This window comes from Primulina tabacum, chromosome 8 (genome assembly GCF_025594145.1).
Source record: "Primulina tabacum isolate GXHZ01 chromosome 8, ASM2559414v2, whole genome shotgun sequence".
NCBI lineage: Eukaryota > Viridiplantae > Streptophyta > Magnoliopsida > Lamiales > Gesneriaceae > Primulina > Primulina tabacum.
Genome location: NC_134557.1, coordinates 40,266,523 through 40,285,742, shown reverse-complemented (window position 1 = coordinate 40,285,742; position 19,220 = coordinate 40,266,523). Strand labels below are relative to the sequence as shown.

Below are 19,220 nucleotides of genomic sequence, written 5' to 3'. Positions count from 1 at the left end.
AACGGTTGTCTTGCTAACATCCTAAACTTCGATTCAATCTATAAATCAATCATTTTGAGAAAGGATTTGGTTAGATCAAAGCTGCTGTTATTGTGCTCTGTTTATGCGTGATTTCTTGACCGTTTTGGCGAGTTGTTCTTGTTGCTGCGATTTTTATAGCTTGAGTTTTAGAAATGACATAAATAAAGACTGTATATCTTTTTTGTTGGCTATCATGAGCACTGTAATTATCGAATTTCAATTAGAAACGGTTTTGTTATGATTTTTCTACCAAAATGTGTCAAAACCGAATTCGCAATTAAACTGTGTAGAAATACTACTGTAATTCGAGGTTATGAACTTTGTACACTTGGATTCTTGTTGGAACTTTTCAAGTTCGCAATCTTGATTTTGATGATAACAAAACTTGTTAATTGTGTTACTAATAATCTACCTTAGTGTGCAGCACCTAGGATCATTCACGAGCTGTTTACATCGCAAACTGAAGACTCAACTGATCGCACAAACTGAATAAGTCTAATTGTTACGTCAATTGAGCAGTCTAGCTGATTGTCCAGTTGATAGGTGGTTCAGCAGGAGAACCTCAGAAGCCTTGCCAGCCGAAGGAGTGTTCAACTGATGAAGAAACCCAGCTGATCAGTCCAACTGAACAAGAGTGAAATCAGTTCCACTGACGACTCAACTGATTTCACCAGCCCAACTGAAGATCAGTTCAACTGACTAGTTCGAAGCTTCAGTCAGAATCTTTAAGTTATGGATGAAGACAAACTCTTTCAGTGGAGTCCAGCTGTACGTGAAGGTACAAATCTATTGTCCAATCCAAGGACAATAATGGACGTTGCATCAGAGCATTAGAGCCAAAATGTTTCAGAAGGACAGTCGAAAAGTCGAGACATAAAGTCCAAGAAACGAATTCAAGATGCAACGGATACAATAAATGGGTCTCATTGTACATTTAGTTTTCCCGCCTATATAAAGAGAATATCAGTGAAGACTCGTAGAATAAGAAATATACACCAAAAGAAGAAGCTGAAGAAAAAGAACAAGATTCAATACACAAAGCTTCTTCAAGAGAGAAAGGAAAGGGCACACACATTGCACCTCTGCTTTCAGAAACATTCAGCCCAGATGGACACTTTAACGTGTTATCTGCTTAGTTTAGAAGCCATTTTCTCTCAGTGTGTGAGAACATCCTTGTTCAGTTCTTACACACAAATTCTCTCAACCACTCACATACAGTCTTGCACAAAGACGTTAAACTTGTGTATATAGTCTTGGATACATAGACGTTAAAGAAGTGTTGGCTGGAAGGTGCTGCCTTCAGTCTTATCTAGGAGTTCAGTTTAGGCAGTAGTGTAAGTCCTAGCTGAGTGGATTTGTACAAAGAATTGTATAAATCAAAGTCTTCTAGTGGATCCTACCCGAGGCGGTAGAAGGGGTGACGTAGGAGCAGTTGAAGTCTCCGAATATCCATAAACATATCTTGTGTATTTAACTGATTAATTATTGTTTTCAAACTGTTTGGATCAGTTAGAGTATCCGTTAGTTCAGTTGTCACCATAACTGAGCTGATGAATGCAAAAACTAATATACCATTTTTCGGTTATTTAGTTTACATAAGTTAAAACATTTTCTAATATAACAGTTTTCTTCACGAAGGATTACTTCGAGTTTCTTCGGCTTGGTTTTTAACCAAACTCGATTTAATTCATCGGTGTTAATATTCTTAGAACACGAGCTATTGCAGCTCATTGGAGAATATTTTGTTTGAAGCATCCGAAAGATGCTCAGCAAACGGTCCTTCAATTCTAAAATTGTGGTTCAAACGAAAAGTGTATATATATGTGTTATCATTGAAATGAGACTTGAATAGTTAAAATCTATCAAGAATTGAGAGAGTTATGCACCTTTTTTTTTTAAACTGCTCAACTGCCATGTTATGCTCGAGAACAGATTGGATATAGTGTATTCAATGAAATGTTGGGCTCAATCGATTGGGAATTTGAATATGGTTTCAACCGGACAAAATTAGATAATTGAGTTTCTTTTCATTTCCAATTTGCGGATATTGATTTGAGTCAATATTGAGGGAGATATGAATTTTATGCTATGAAGTGTCGAATTTGGAACTATAACAAAATGTAGTTTTCATGATTTCTGTTTTTGGGCGTTTTAATCGTGTCGAGATGATTGAATTTCTTATTGATTTTTTCCGGTGAGATGGGTTTTTATTCGGCTTATTGTTATGTGTTTTAGGCTGAGGATCTTGAAGTAAAGTTGATAATTGGAATTGTCAAGTTGGTATAGGTATGTTACAGTTCGATAACATACAACAGTAACACATAAATTTATTTTTAAATATAAATACGTGATGTTATTGTTGTTTACGTACTTATGTGGGTTATGTGTGTCGCTAAATTCCTCGTTGTTTTATATGATCATTATGTGACATATTCTATGGTATTTAGTATAGGACATGATATTATGACATTCATGTTGATCCATATCGTTCTTGTCAGCCCTTGTCGATATTCTTTGTTATCTGGCACTGTTGTTTATCTCGTGATCATGGTGTGGCTGATAGGCCTATATACACTGATACAAATGATATCGTAGATATGATTGAATAATCACGTGGTTAGTGAAACATTTTGAGGTGAGCGCTGGGATTGTGTCATCCGGTTGTTTTGTGCCATCCTGTTATATATTGTTACAGCTGTATGGAGGCCGATTTGGGGTATTAATTTGCACAGCCTGGCATACCTCGCATACTTGGCAGAGAGGTTTAACTACATGACGATGTAGCTCCCCTGTGTGTCGCTCGAGTATTATTCTTGTTGATAATATCGTTCATTTGGCTCCGTTTACCTCGTTGATATTGATCCATGTTCATGCATTTCACATTTCATCTACATATATATTGATGCATAATTTATGTTGTTGGTATGTTTGTTGAACTATTTCATAGCAGAATTCTAACCTCATTTGTTTACTGGAAGGGCTGTTGTTGTTGCTTTTGGTCACCATGGTAGATCTCACGAGTGGTTTTGCAGCACCAGCAGAGGTTCCACTAGCAGAGCTCGTGATTGAGGTGGGATTGCTTGGTTTTGTCCATTGAAGTCTCCCAGCTAGTCTTTATGGTTGTCTTGGAGTTTGAATCAGTTCTATGCCGTATTTTATTTGTCGGGGAGATGTCCCGAGTATCTGTATGGGTGTTTGACTTGTTATTATTTAGTTTGGATCAGTTTTAGTATGTTTCAAAGTCTTGCCGGCTTAGTTGAACTGATGCTTGAGAATTGTTGACGTGTGCCTGATTGATACTTGCATGTGATTGTTTATATTATCGTAGCTTCAGTCTTAAGTCATTTTACTATTTTCTGATGCTTGAGTTTTTTGAGATGTTCTACTTACGGGGAGGTCATGTCGAAAATTTTTCTAGGCTCTGAGGTCCGTTTTAAAGTATTTTAAACCATTTTTCCGCTGCAGAATAAAATTAAATATTATTGTTTGATCATTAATTGTCATTAGAATAAATGGACATCACAAATAGTTATTTTCATATTATTTAAAATGATTCATCATTTATAATTTTATTTTATTATATATAATATACATGTTTTTTAGTAATAATTTTTAAATTTAGGTTAGATTGTAAAAAATAAAATTGAATAAAAATGTATAATTATATACTGTATGTGAGGCTCATTTACTCTAATTACAAGTAATTATCAAATAATAATATTTTGATTTAAAGCAGCAGCGGAAAAAATGTTTAAAATACTTTAAAATGGACCTCAGGGCCTAGAAATTTTTTGGCATTACCTTCTCGTAATTAGGACATCCTGAAAAACTCAAAAGGCAGTTTATATCAAAATATACTCCAACTAGAGTAATTAAATCAAAAACCAAAGTCAAACAACCTATAGCCGCACTGTCCAGGATTAAGCAGAAATTAAAACTTACCAAGTACTCACCAGATCATAAGAACCACAGAGTCGACTCAGAACATCACAAAATAACCAAATATCACTACAGATACACGGGGCATCTCCCCGACAAATTAACTACAACACAAGACTGAAACAAACTTCAAGACATAACCAAGCAATCCAACCTCAATCCCGAGCTCCACTGGCGGAACCTCGGCCTGATGCTACAAAACGGCTCGATAGATCTACCATGGTATCCAAAAGTAACCACAGCAGCCCCCCAGTAAATAATTGAGGTTAGGATTCTGGTATGCAACAGTTCAACAATAACAACAATAAACATAAATCATGCATAATCATATAATAAAATATAATGTGCAATGCATGAACGGCTCAACGATAATCGGGATAACAGAAGGCAATAAACGGTACGATAACAACTGGAATAATGCTCGAGCAATAACTCAGGGGAGCTACATCGTCATGCAGCTAAACCACCCTAATAAGTATGCGAGGTATGCCAAGCTGTGCTGAATAACACCCTTGACTCGGCCTCCATACAGCTGATACGATACAACTAGATGGCACAACAGAACGAACTAGATGACACAATCCAAGCGCTCACCTCAAAAGGCTACACTAACCACGAGATTTTTCAATCAAATCTACGGTCTCATGTGTATAGGCCTATCAGCCACATCATAATCCCAAGATAACAACAGTGCCAGATAACAACAGATATCAACAATGGGCTAACAAGAATGATAGGGCGCAACATGAATGTCATAACATCATGCCCTATGCTAAATGCCAATAATATGTCATAATAATAAACATATACCACAACGAAGGCATTTAACAATTTATAACAATCAACAAGTCATAGATACGATCAGTGTAACGCAGAATGACAATTAAACATAATTTATGTTTTACCGTCGTATGTTACCGAGCTGTAATATACATATACCAACTTGACTAATCCAATATCAACTTTACTTTCAAGATCCTTGGCCTAAACAAAACAACAATAAGCCGATCATGAAAACTACATTCTATTCCAATGTCCGATTTGGCACTAAAGAGTATGAAATTCATATCTCGCTCAATATTAACTCAAATCAATATCCGTCAATTGGAACTGAAAGAAAACTCAATTATCTAAGTTTTTCTAGTTGAAACCATCTTCAGAATCTTAGTAGATTAATCTCAGAATTTGCAAGAACACACTGCCACTCACCAATTCTCGGACAGAAAATCTTATACTGAGCAATTTCAGAAAAATAGCCATAACTTTCGCAATTCTTACTGGAATTTAACGATTCAAGTCTCATTTCGAAGACAAGACATTAGCTCTACAATTTCATTTGAACCAAAATTCCAAATTCCAACTGCACAGAGGTCATATTCTCGAATTACAGAAGGTATTCTACACATCTCAATTGCATAATTCGGTTTTGATGCATTTTGGTAGAAAATTCATATCAAATCCTTTTCTAATTGAAATTCGATGATTCTAGTGGCTCTAGAAAGCTAACAAACAGATCTACAAGTTCTATTTAATCACAAGTCGAGATTCTTAACGCACACACAATACACAAAAACTCGAAATTCTAAAGCACAAAAACTGAAAACTCACCAAAAACTAATGCACATAAACAGGGCTCACGAAATGGAGCTTCGATCTGCTCGTTTCCTTGCTCAAAATTCGTGATTATGGCTTGAATCGAAGCTAAGGATGTTAGGAAGATAATCCTTCAAGAATTTTTGAGTTTCAACTTGGGACGGAGGAGATATGGCGATTCCATCGCAGCCGTTACACAAGTGACGAGAATTGTGTTGGCTTCCTTCTTTATTATTTCCCCCTTTTCCTTAATCTTTCTATAAATGGAGGAGTGTGTTGTATGTATAAATATAATAATTAGTCACCAAAAGTAGTAACTCAAGCCCATTTATCCAGTTTGTATTTATTTTGCTCTCGTGTGTTATTAAAACTCTATAAGTATTTTTATATCGTTAAATTCTCCGATATTCTAAAATACATACTTTTAACACACTTTCTAAAATTATTTGACGTAAATAATTATTTTAATTTACAACTCAATAATTATTCTAATTATGCCAAATTACCGGATAATTACTTACAGAGCCTTACATTGTATACACTATTTGTACACAAAACATACGTGCAAAAATAAAAATGAATAAAAATGTATAATTATATATTGTATACACTATTTGTACACAAAACATATGTGCAAAAATACAAATTAAGGGATTAGATGACTATATTTTTTTGTCAGTTTCGTGGATTACTCTCATTTAACTTTTTTGAAAAATACTCTCATTTTTAACTTCATCCCATATTTTAAAAGGAGTAAAGATTAATAATTATTTTTAAAGTTATTTAACATAACCTCTCATTTATAATTTTATTTTATTTCTTTCTAATATATTTATTTTTAATAATTTTTCAATTTAGTTTGGGTTATAAAAAATAAAATTTTTGAATAAAATATAAATTTATATTTTATCCATTATTTTACACACAAAGTGTATCAAATTACTAGTATTATAATTTTCAAAAAAAAAAAAAACTAGTATTATATTATTTATATATTATTAGATCACTTGTATAAAAAATAGTTCTAAAAAGTGAATACATGAGAATAATATTGTAATCTTAAAGTATATATATTACAAACATCTGGACTTAAAAACAGTCAACCAACCAAAAGTTCAGGGAAAATATGTCAAATGACACGATTGCAAAGTAGTTGCAGTGCTATATAAATGACATAGCATAACTGCGTATTTCCTCGCAAATAAGAAAGAAACTAACACAAAGCATTCTTCACAGCAGAAGAAAATATGCAACTCAAATCTTGCCCTCTTCTCTATGTGCTCCTCTTGATATTGGTGGCTTCATTTCATTACCAAGCCTTGGCCATTTCGCCTAGTGCCATAGTTGGCAACTGGCGGCCGATTCCGAACGTTAACGTGGTAGAAGTGTGAGGCCCATTTACTCCAACGACAATTAATGATCAAACAATAATGGTTTGATTTAAAACTGCAGCGCAAAAAGGTTTAAAATACTTTAAAACAGACCTCAGGGCCTAAAAAAAATTCGGCATGACCTCCCCGTAAGTAGGACATCCCGAAAACTCAAACAGCAATTTATATCAAAATATAGTCCAACTAGAGTAATTGAAAACAAAACCAAAGTCAACAACCTATAGCCGCACTTCCGGAACCCCGGCCTGATGCTGCAAAACGACTCGGGAGATCTACCATGGTGCCCAATAGCAACCACAGCAGCCCCTCCAGTAAACAACTGAGGTTAGGATTCTGGTATGAAACAGTTCAACAATAACAACAATAACATAAATCATGCATAATCATATAATAAAATGTAATATGCAATGCATGAAAGGCTCAACGAATAACCGGGATAACAGAATCCAACAAACGGTACGATAACAACTGGAATAATGCTCGAGCAACAACACAGGGGAGCTACATCATCATGCAGCTAAACCGCCCTGCCAAGTATGCGAGGTATGCCAAGCTGTGCTGAAAAACACCCCTGACTCAGCCTCCATACAGCTGATACGATATAACAGGATGTCACAACAAAACGAACTAGATGACACAATCCCAGCGCTCACCTCGAAAGGCTGCACTAACCACGAGATTGTTCAATCACATCTACGGTCTCATGTGTATAGGCCTATCAGCCACACAATGATCCCGAGATAAACAACAGTGGCAGATAACAACAGATATAAACAATGGGCTAACAAGAACGATAGGCTCAACATGAATGTCATAACTGTATGTCCGATGCTAAATGCCAATAATATGTCACAATAATAAACATATATCACAACGAAAACATTTAACATATTACAACAGTCAACAAATCATAAACACGATTAGTGCAATACAGAATGACAATTAAACATAATTTTATGTTTTACCGTCGTATGTTACCGAACTGTAACATACCTAAACCGACTCTAAAATCCCAACAAGCTCAACTTTAATCTCCTCGACCTAACAATGATAAAAATAGGTCGAATAATTCACAATTCGCCAATAAAACTAAATTAATCCAACTTATTGATTTTTAATTATCAAAACTTAATTCCCAAATCAATTTCAACAATTCTGAAATTTCAACTAAATAACCGTAATTCTCCAAAATAATCACACGATTAACTCGATACTAATTCACAAACTCTTCGATTTATACCTCAAAGCTCTCCAACGATCGAACCTACAATATAAACCCAATATATACGTCAATATAATGCATTAAAATCGACAAAGCGAAATTAAATCGAAGCGAGTAAAATTACACTTCGGGGCAGCCTACTTATGCACCGAAAAATCTGGAATTGGATCCAAAATTACCAAGATCGAAGTATAAACTAGTCGCTAGCGGTCCAATGTTGCTACTCGCCGGAAAAGATGTCGGAAAACACTATTCACGATCAAAAACCGAACTGAAAACTAGCTGGAAAATGCAGGAACAGCAAGGTAAGATTTAAGCTTCAAATCCTTGCTCAATATACACCAGAAAACCAAGAAAAACCAAGCAATAGCTCACCTAAAATCGAACAAGAAACTCGAACAGGAGCAGTCCCGAAACATGGTTTGATTGGGGCTGAAACAAGCATCAAAAGTAGCAACTCATGGTTCAAAACGAAGCTACTGATGTAAGGAAGAAAACCCCTCAAACCGTTCGTGATTTCGACGCCGGACGGGAAAGTTACGGCTTCTCCAATATGAAGGTGCTGAAAGTGACGAAAATGGAGGGGGAAGGAAGGTTATGAGATTGGGGATTGGGTTTCTGATTTCTTCATTTCTCTCTCCAAAAGACAAATTGTGTGTATGTATATGTATATTTAGTTACTAAAAAAATAGTAACACATGCCCAATAATCCCGGTTTCGCATTTATTTGCTCTTGTGTGCTATTTTAATCTCTATATGTATTTTTATATCATTAAATTCTCCGAAATTCTAAAATACATATTTTTAACACACTTTCTTGAATTTATTTGGCATAAATAATTATTTTAATTTAAAACTCAATAATTATTCTAATTATGCCAAAATTATCGGATAATTAATTTCAGGACCTTACATTTCTCCAACCCTTAAAACAAATTTGGTCCTCGAAATTTCTGTTTATACACATACATCTTACACACGATACGAAACCAACAATACATTACAAAGAATCAAACAGATATGGATAAGATGATCTCATCTTCTCTTCTGTTTCCCATGTTGGTTCTTCTACCCCATGCCTCGACCACTGAACACGTACAAGTGGTATAACTTTATTGCGTAAAACTTTATCTTTATGATCCAAGATACAAACAGGATACTCAGTATACGATAGAGACAGATCAAGTTCAACCTCATCAGGCTGAATCACATGAGACGGATCGGGCTCATACTTACGCAACATAGAAACATGGAAAACATCATGGATGCCAGACAATGACTGAGGCAAATCCAAACGATAAGCGCAAGTCCCAATACGCTCAACAATCTCGTAGGGACCAACGAAACGAGGTGACAACTTACCCCTCATACCAAAACGAACAACACCTCTAAACGAGAAGATCCTCAGAAACACAAAATCTCCAACTTGAAATTCTAGAGGTCGACGACGTCTGTCAGCATAACTAGCTTGACGATCTTGGGCAGCTTTCATTCTCTGACGAATCAACTGGACTTTATCATGCATTTCCTGAACAATGTCAGGTCCAGTCAACTGCTTCTCACCAAATTCATCCCAACAAAGAGGTGATCGACATCGTCTTCCTTACAAAGCTTCAAAAGGAGCCATACCAATAGTCACCTGGAAACTGTTGTTATATGAAAATTCTACCAGTGGTAAAGCTTCCTGCCAACTGTCTTTAAAATCCATGACTACAGCTCGAAGTAGATCCTCGAGTGTCTGGATTGTACGCTCTGTCTGACCATCTATCTGAGGATGGTACGCAGTACTCATCGCAAGTCGTGTACCCATTTCTTTTTGAAAACTAGTCCAAAACTTTGATGTGAATCTAGGGTCACGATCTTAGACTATTGCAACTGGAACTCCATGAAGTCTCACAACATTTTCAATATACAGACGAGCCATCTTCTTATACGAATATGTCCTCTCATACGGAATAAAGTGTGCCGATTTAGATAATCTATCGACAATCACCCAAATGGCATCGAAATGTTGAGAAGTACGTGGCAAATGCGTGACAAAATCCATAGCCACGTGCTCCCAGATCCACTGAGGAACCTCAAGGCTATGCAGTAATCCTCCCGGTCTCATTCGTTCCGCTTTGACTTGCTGATAGTTCATACAACGAGACACAAACTTAGCCACATCCTTTTTCATATTCTTCCACCAAAACTGAGGCCGTAGAATATGATACATTTTCCTGCCTCCTGGGTGGATACTATATCGAGTACAATGAGCTTCTTTAAGAATGACTGTACGCAATTCAGGAATATCGGGGACAACCAATCTACCATTCAACCGAAGAGAATCATCTGAGTGAATTGAGAAACCAGATTGGTGTCCTTGAGATACTAACTCATAAGATTTCAGATCTCGATCATCAGTTTTCTGAGCTGACTTTACAATCTGAATCAACTCTGGCTCAACAGAAATCTGAGATACACAAACAGCATTACCTTGGATTTGAAAATCCAACCCAGAGGTGTAAATATCCTCTCGTAACTTAGAAACACGAATCGAGGATAAATTAACATCAACAATCTTACGGCTCAAAGCATTGGCAATGACAATCACTTTTCCCGGATGATATTGGATCTCACAATCATAATCTTTCAAAAGATCCATCCAACGTCTCTGTCTCATAATTAGATCTGACTGAGAGAATAGATACTTCAAGCTTTTGTGATCAGAATAGATTACAAATTGCTCCCCAAACAAATAATGTCTCCAAATCATGAAAGCAAAAACAATAGCAGCCAATTCCAAGTCATGAACAGGATACTTAGACTCATGCGGTTTCAACTGACGAGAACCATAGGCCACAACTCTGCCATAGTGCAATCAGAACACAACCTAATCCTCTATTTGATGCGTCGGTACAAACAACGAATCCTCCAGAACCACTTGGAATGGTAAGAACTGGTGCAGAAGTCAATCTCTTCTTCAACTCGACAAAACTTGACTCACATTCATCAGACCAAATGAATCTCTGATTATTCTGAGTCAGTTGAGTGATAGGTTTAGCAATCTTCGAGATATTTTCCATAAATCTCCGGTAATAACCAGCTAAACCCATGAAACTACGAATCTCTGGCACATTGGTCGGTCGTGCCCAGTTCAGAACTGCTTCCACTTTACTTGGATCGACAGAAATACCATGTTGAAATATGACATGACCCAGAAACACAACTCTATCTAACCAAAACTCACACTTGGATAGCTTGGCGTACAACTGCTTCTTTTGAAGAATTCGAAGAACTATCCTCAAGTGTTTGGCATGCTCTTCCTCGGATTTGGAATAAACAAGAATATCATCGATGAATACAATCACAAAAGATCGAGATATTTACGAAATACTCGATTCATCAAGTCCATAAACACAGCAGGAGCATTGGTCAAACCAAAAGGCATAATAAAAAATTCAAAGTGTCCGTATCTCGTGCGAAAAGCTGTTTTCGGCACATCTTCTTGTCTAACTCGCACTTGATGATACCCAGAACGAAGATCAATCTTAGAATACACCGAAGTACCTTGCAACTGATCAAATAAGTCATCAATCCTAGGGAGTGGATATTTATTCTTGACAGTAAACTTATTCAATTGCCGATAATCAATACACATCCGCATCGTACCATCTTTCTTCTTGACAAATAGAATCGGAGCTACCCATGGTGAAGAACTCGGACGAATATAACCTTTACTCAACAAATCCTGTAATTGTTCTTTCAGCTCAACAGGGGCTAAACGATATGGTGCTCGAGATATGGGTTCAGTTCCTGGCATTAATTCGATACTGAACTCAACTTCTCGTTCTGGTGGAAAACCAGGAATCTCTTTTGGAAACACATCAGGAAACTCACGGACTACAGGAATATCAGAAATCCGTCACTCATCCTGTGATAGATCAACAACATAAACTAGAAAACCTTCATGACCAAAATCTAACAATCGATTCATCTCAATGGCAGAAACTAGAGGAATCTTGGCTTGAGAACCACAGGCTATAGAAATTCCTATCTAGGAGCAAAGCTAGGCCTGAAACGAACTATTCCTCGATAACAGTCAACAGTGGCACGATTTGCAGTCAAAACATCCATATCAACGATGCAATCAAAGTCATGCATAGGTAGAACTATGAGATTCAGATATAGAACATTTTCATCGTGAAACAAAACCGCAATGAACACCACATTATCAGTGATAATCATTTTGCCCATCGAAGTAGCAACAGATAGATTGGAATTCATACTAGTGGTGCGAAGATCATGCGAAACAACGAATGCATGAGAAACAAAGGAATGAGATGCTCCAGTATCAAATAACACTCGTGCTATAAAACCACATAGAGTACAATTACCAGTAATGACAGTACCTGGAGCTGCCTGAGCCTCATCCTCAGTCAAAGCAAATACATGAACAGATGACTGATTCTGTTGACCACCTTGCCCTCTGCTCTGATGCGAAGGGCGACTAGGCTGATGGGAAGACTGGGACGCTGCTGGAATTCTATTACTTTGAGCTCCACTACCTGCCTGGGCTAATTTCCCCGTCTTACTAGGACAGACTCTAGCAAAATGACCCGGCCGACCACAATTATTACAAACCCCTTGAACTCCAACACACTGATTACTGGAATGCTTGCCTCCACAGTGATCACAATAAGGGCCACTGTAACGATATCCACCACGGTTCCCTGAACTCCCTGAACTCGAAGAACTAGAACCAGGCTTCTTAAATTGCTTCCCACGTGGACGAAGAGATGCAGAACCAGATGAACTGAATTGTTGTCTCCCCGACTGATGATGTTGGGTAGAAACTCGATTGCCACTCCTCTTAAGACTAGCTTCAGCCCTTTTTGCTATTTCCACTGCTTCAAGATAATTCAGTGGCTTACCGGTAGAAACAAAAAAGGTGCAGATGATCGTTCAATCCTTCAATAAAACTTTCAACAACTGCAACCTGACTTGCAGCAACATGAGGAGCATATCTCAGCATAGCATAAAAAGAATCTGCATACTCCGCAACTGACATATCGCCTTGTTTCAGGTTATGAAACTCAGAAGCCTTAGAACTGTAGAATGATGAAGGACAATAACTCTCCTTAAACTTCAGCTTGAATATATCCCACGATGAAACAATCCTCTGAGCATCTAAAGTCATCAATGTAGTAGACCACCACATTTTAGCACGATCTTTCAACTGATGCACAACTAATCTCAATCGATACTCTGGAGGATACTCAATCAAATCAAACAATTCCTCAATCTCAGAAAGCCATAACTCAGCTTTCTCAACTCCCTCTGAACCACTGAATCAAGGAGGATGCATAGAATGGAAACGCGCAACTAACTCATCCATCCTAAGCTGCTCTAGCTGATCAGCAGCTTGCTCAACAAAAGTATCATCTACAACACGGACACGAGGTCTACCACGTCCACGTCCTCGATCTCGAGCTAAAGGAATCTCATCAACAGGAATTTCTCCACCTCTCTCCATTCTATACGATAAAATACCAAAACAATTAGAATGGAAATGGACAAATCATATAATCACATAAACATGTTGTCAATTAGCATACAAAGGCGCAACAACCATTTTAGTGCCAAGATTCAAGTGTCTTAGACTCTAGTTCGAGCGTATCCCAGTTTACGCTCTGATACCAAGATGTGAGGCCCATTTACTCTAACGACAATTAATGATCAAACAAAAATGGTTTGATTTAAAACTGCAGCGGAAAAAGGTTTAAAATACTTTAAAACAGACCTCAGGGCCTAAAAAAAATTCGGCATGGCCTCCCCGTAAGTAGGACATCCCGAAAACTCAAACAACAATTTATATCAAAATATACTCCAACTAGAGTCATTAAAAACAAAACCAAAGTCAACAACCTATAGCCGCATTAGCCAGGACTAAACAGAATTAACACTTACCAATTACTCACCAAATCATAAATATCACAGAGTCGACTCAGAACGTCACAAGAGCAACCAAATATCACTACAGATACACGGGGCATCTCCCCGGCAAATAAACTACAATACAAAACTGAAACAACTCAAGGCATACATACATATAGACTAACTGGGAGACTCCACTGAACAGAACCAAGCAATCCAACCTCAATCCCGAGCTCCACTGCCGGAACCCCGGCCTGATGCTGCAAAACGACTCGGGAGATCTACCATGGTGTCCAATAGCAACCACAGCAGCCTCCCCAGTAAACAACTGAGGTTAGGATTCTGGTATGAAACAATTCAACAATAACAACAATAACATAAATCATGCATAATCATATAATAAAATGTAATATGCAATGCATGAAAGGCTCAACGAATAACCGGGATAACAGAAGCCAACAAACGGTACGATAACAACTCGAATAATGCTCGAGCAACAACACAGGGGAGCTACATCGTCATGCAGCTAAACCGCCCTGCCAAGTATGCGAGGTATGCCAAGCTGTGCTGAAAAACACCCCTGACTCGGCCTCCATACAGCTGATACGATATAACAGGATGTCACAACAAAACGAACTAGATGACACAATCCCAGCGCTCACCTCAAAAGGCTGCACTAACCACAGGATTGTTCAATCACATCTACGGTCTCATGTGTATAGGCCTATCAGCCACACAATGATCCCGAGATAAACAACAGTGCCAGATAACAACGGATATCAACAATGATAAAAATAGGTCGAATAATTCACAATTCGCCAATAAAACTAAATTAATCCAACTTATTGATTTTTAATTATCAAGACTTAATTCCGAAATCAATTTCAACAATTCTGAAATTTCAACTAAATAACCGTAATTCTCCAAAATAATCACACGATTAACTCGATACTAATTCACACACTCTTCGATTTATACCTCAAAGCTCTCCAACGATCGAATCTACAATATAAACCCAATATATACGTCAATATAATGCATTAAAATCGACAAAGCGAAATTAAATCGAAGCGAGTATAATTACACTTCGGGGCAGCCTACTTATGCATTAGTACATTTTATTATATGATTATGCATTATTTATGTTATTGTTGAACTGTTTCATACCAGAATCCTAACCTCAGTTGTTTACTGTGGTGGCTGCTGTGGTTGCTATTGGGCACCATGGTAGATCTCCCGAGTCGTTTTGCAGCATCAGGCCGGGGTTCCGGCAGTGGAGCTCGGGATTGAGGTTGGATTGCTTGGTTCTATTCAGCGGAGTCTCCCAGTTAGTTTATATGTATGTCTTGAGTTTATTCAGTCTTGTATTGTAGTTTATTTGCCGGGGAGATGCCCCGTGTATCTGTATTGATATTTGGTTGTTCTGGTTATGTTCTGAGGCGACTCTGTGATTTTAATGATCTGACGAGTATTTGGTAAGTTTTAAAGTCTGTTTAGTCCTGGCCAGTGCGGCTATAGGTTGTTGAGTTTGGTTTTGTTTTAATGACTCTAGTTGGAGTATATTTTGAAATAAAAGTCTGTTTTAAAGTATTTTAAACCTTTTTCTGCTGCAGTTTTAAATCAAACCATTATTGTTTGATCATTAATTGTCGTTAGAGTAAATGAGCCTCACAAATTCTCTCTCAATGTATAGACTTTGTTTGGATAAATATTTATAAAACGTTTTATAAAAGAATTTTTACAAAAAAAATTATAGAATTATTGTAAAAGTTGTTTTAAAAACAAATACGTGTTTAGACAAATATTTCTACAACAACATTTTAGAGTTAAAAAGGTGTTTGGACAATTATTTTTTAAGAAAAAAGCGATTTTAAAGTTTAAAATAATTATAAAGAATTTTGACAACAATTGAATAAAATTCTTTTCATTCTCTTTAACCCGCGTTTTTTATTATAAAAACATACAAAAACACCTCTCAATTGTTATTTAAAAAATATACTTTGATAACAATTTTTAAAAAATATTTGTTGAGTGCAATAATTGTCTTTGCTTGGTAGAGCGATCGAACCGTGTTGCTTGAGCTGCTGTGCGGTATAAAAGATTTGAATTACATCATTACCACCAGCTATATCTTTTGGTAAAACGGCAAGCGCTCGATTCTACAATTGGTATCAGAGCCAAGGTCATAGGTTCGATTCTCATTGATTGCAAAGAGTACAATTATTGGGAGGGAGATTTGTTGGGTGCAATAATTGTTCCTGCTTGGTAGAGCGATCGAACCGTGGTGCTTGAGATGCTGTGCGGTTTAAAAGATTTGAGTTACACCATTACCGTCAGCTAAAATTTTTGGTAAAGTGGCAAGCCTTCGGTCCTACAATATTTTTCAAAAAGGTTTTACTAAAATCTTATACACACACATAATTTAAGTTTTTCACTTATAAAACAATAAAAATATTTTAAAATACTTGTTCAAAAAGTCATTATTTTTTAGTTCCCTACTTTCCTTCATTATAATCTTCCCAAAAGACAATAAAGGCTTTAACTAAAATTGATGCATATCCCTTAAAAAAATGGTGTGAATGGTGAAGAGGCTTTTTTATATGATGTGGGAACCCGCAGCCGCTACGTTCAGTGCATAATGAAAAAATCCTGGATTAATGTAGCAGTATGCACACCACATTAGCCATGTAAATCATATTGGCCAAGTTTTGTGTGACAAGCTCGTCCGAGAAGATTTTGATAGTGAGAATCGAACTCCTGACTATTGGTTAAACACTCACATACTCTATCAACTCGGACACTACCTTTGAAGACGATGAAGAAGCCTTTTCGCTATACTTAAAATATCCACATTTTTTAAACCTCTTCTCCTATTTTGAAGGAGTAAAATTAAAAATACAATTTTAAAATTATCCATCATTTATAATTATATTTTATTTTTTATAATATATATTATTGTTAGTAAAAAAAAATTAAATTTAGTTTAGACGGTAAAATAAAAAAATATGAATTAAAATATTAATTATATTTTGTAGACACTATTTTATACACATGGAAAATTAAAATTTTGGTCGTATAACTTGCATGTTTTTCAGTTTTTGTCATGTTATTAGTCAATTTATAATTTTCGTCCACTAATTTACACATTTTTTCAATTTTAATATTTTTTCTATTTGAGTGTTGACTTATCAGTGGAAAATGAAGACATGTCACCTGAATATGATGGTGTGTCATCAAAAATTAATGACGTGACGATGATACATTGTAGACATGTATGATGCAACGTAAAAAATGACTAAAATTGAAAAATATGTGCAAGCTAGAGGATTACAAATATGAATTGATCGATACCATAATTGAAAATGAAAACATTCATATTACATGACAAAAGATATAATTTTATCTTTTTTATTTTTGAAATAATAGTTTTCCATTATACATACAATGCATGTGCAAAACAATTTGATGTGCTTGGTGAAGCCTTTTTTGTTTTTACCTAAAATACTCTCAATTTGAAATTGCATCCCCTATTTTGGAGTACTAAAGATTAACAATTATTTAAAATAATCTGCCATTTGTAATTGATATATACCTTTTTTCAATAATAGTTTTTTTCAGTTCATTTTTATATTATAAAAAATAAAAATTTTGAATTAAATTATATAAATTTAAATTTTATCTATTATTTTACACACAAAGTGTATCGATATGCTAATATTAGAATAAATAATTATTGGCTCACTTGTATAAAAAATAGTTCCCAAAAAGTGTATATATACTGACACTATTATTGTAATCTTAAAGTATATATATTACATACATCTGGAGTAGAAAGTAAGTCAACCAACCAAAAGTAGAGGGCAAATATGTCAAATGACACAATTGCAAAGTAGTTGCAGTGCTATATAAATTACAGAGCATCACTGCGTATTTCCACACAAAGAAGAAAGAAACTAACACAAAGCATTCTTCACAGCAAAAGAAAATATGCAACTCAAATCTTGCCCTCTTTTCTCAGCGATCCTCTTGATATTGGTGGCTTCATTTCATTACCAAGCCTTGGCCATTTCGCCTAGTGCCATCGTTGGCAACTGGCGGCCGATTCCGAACGTTAACGTGCCAGAGGTGTTGGAAATCGCTAGATTCGCGGTGTCGGAGCACAACAAGAAGGCTAATGTGCAGTTGGAGTTTGTAAAGGCGGTGAAGGGTGAAACCCAAGTAGTCGAAGGTACGAATTACAGATTGGTCATCATCGCGAATGATAAGACTGCCGGCAATGCGCCGGGAAACTACGAGGCTGTGGTCTGGGACATGCCTTGGAAGCATTTCAGGGAACTAAGCTCTTTTGTGAAAGTTTAAGGATGATATCATATATGTAATGCTAGTGTCCTGAATAAGAATGTCTTTGTATCTGATATGAAAAAATATTTTTGGACATAAATTGAGATCTCCTTCATTGAATTTTTGGATGTTATATTATTATATGTTTTAGAAAATACTAAATAATATTTTCGAAAAAATAACTTCGAGTGATCCAACTTTTTTTAAACCACATATAAGCTATTAAACAACATATTTAAACATCTTATAATGTCTTTTATATTTTTTTAGCAAACATCTTTTCTAGCTTATGAACTCCCAAAAAGTTTGTATTTTTTTCGAAGATCGACCTTTCATTTGTATTGAGATAACTACAAAAGTTGACCAGGTTAAATTGTAATAAAATCATTTTTGAGTATAAACTATTTTACACAGACTATTATTTAATAAAAAACGAAGCTAACATATGAAAATGAATTTTGATAACATAGATGACAAAAATCGCAAATAAGTAAATATATAAAATATAAAAGCAAATTTTTTTAATAAAAGATATGACTGATATTTAATTTTCGTGAAAGTAATTAATCAAACAAGAAATAAGAAATTTTCGCGAGACAGATCGAGTATGATGCTACTCTTGTGATATTACCATAAAAATGTATTTGGCGGTCTATATTTATATCTTCATGTTCTAGTCAATAAAAAATTAGAAACCCTTCATGTATGTAAGAATAAATATAGATTTTTGGATGCACTCACTTGATATGGTAGAATGAAATAAGATATGAATCAAATGATAAGTCTATTTTATTCCT

At 35.8% G+C, this 19,220-nt stretch overlaps 1 protein-coding gene and 1 long non-coding RNA gene across 7 annotated transcripts in view; one reads left to right on the top strand and one right to left on the bottom strand.

Annotated features, from left to right (window-relative positions):
- LOC142554148 (uncharacterized) overlaps positions 1-19,220 on the top strand; it is a 139,496-nt gene that overhangs the window by 21,651 nt on the left and 98,625 nt on the right. For 3 of the 5 annotated variants that reach the window (XR_012822124.1, XM_075664811.1, XM_075664809.1), the window contains one exon: positions 15,314-15,539. The exons of the other annotated variants lie outside the window; for them this stretch is intronic. Coding sequence is in view for 1 of the 3 variants with exons in the window: in XM_075664811.1 (XP_075520926.1) it covers positions 15,314-15,372 (59 nt within the window). In the remaining 2 variants the exon portion in view is untranslated. Of the gene's footprint in view, positions 1-15,313; positions 15,540-19,220 lie in introns of those variants that run through there. 5 annotated transcript variants of the gene reach the window in all.
- On the bottom strand, positions 4,099-8,755 carry LOC142554150 (uncharacterized). 2 transcript variants are annotated; one of them, XR_012822131.1, is made up of 3 exons: positions 8,542-8,755; positions 7,938-8,448; positions 4,099-4,174 (listed from the first exon to the last, which is right to left on the bottom strand). It is a non-coding gene; the product is annotated as an uncharacterized LOC142554150 (long non-coding RNA). The 2 variants fall into 2 exon arrangements; XR_012822130.1 differs by lacking the exon at positions 4,099-4,174 and adding an exon at positions 4,236-4,392 and having other exon boundaries at positions 7,434-8,448.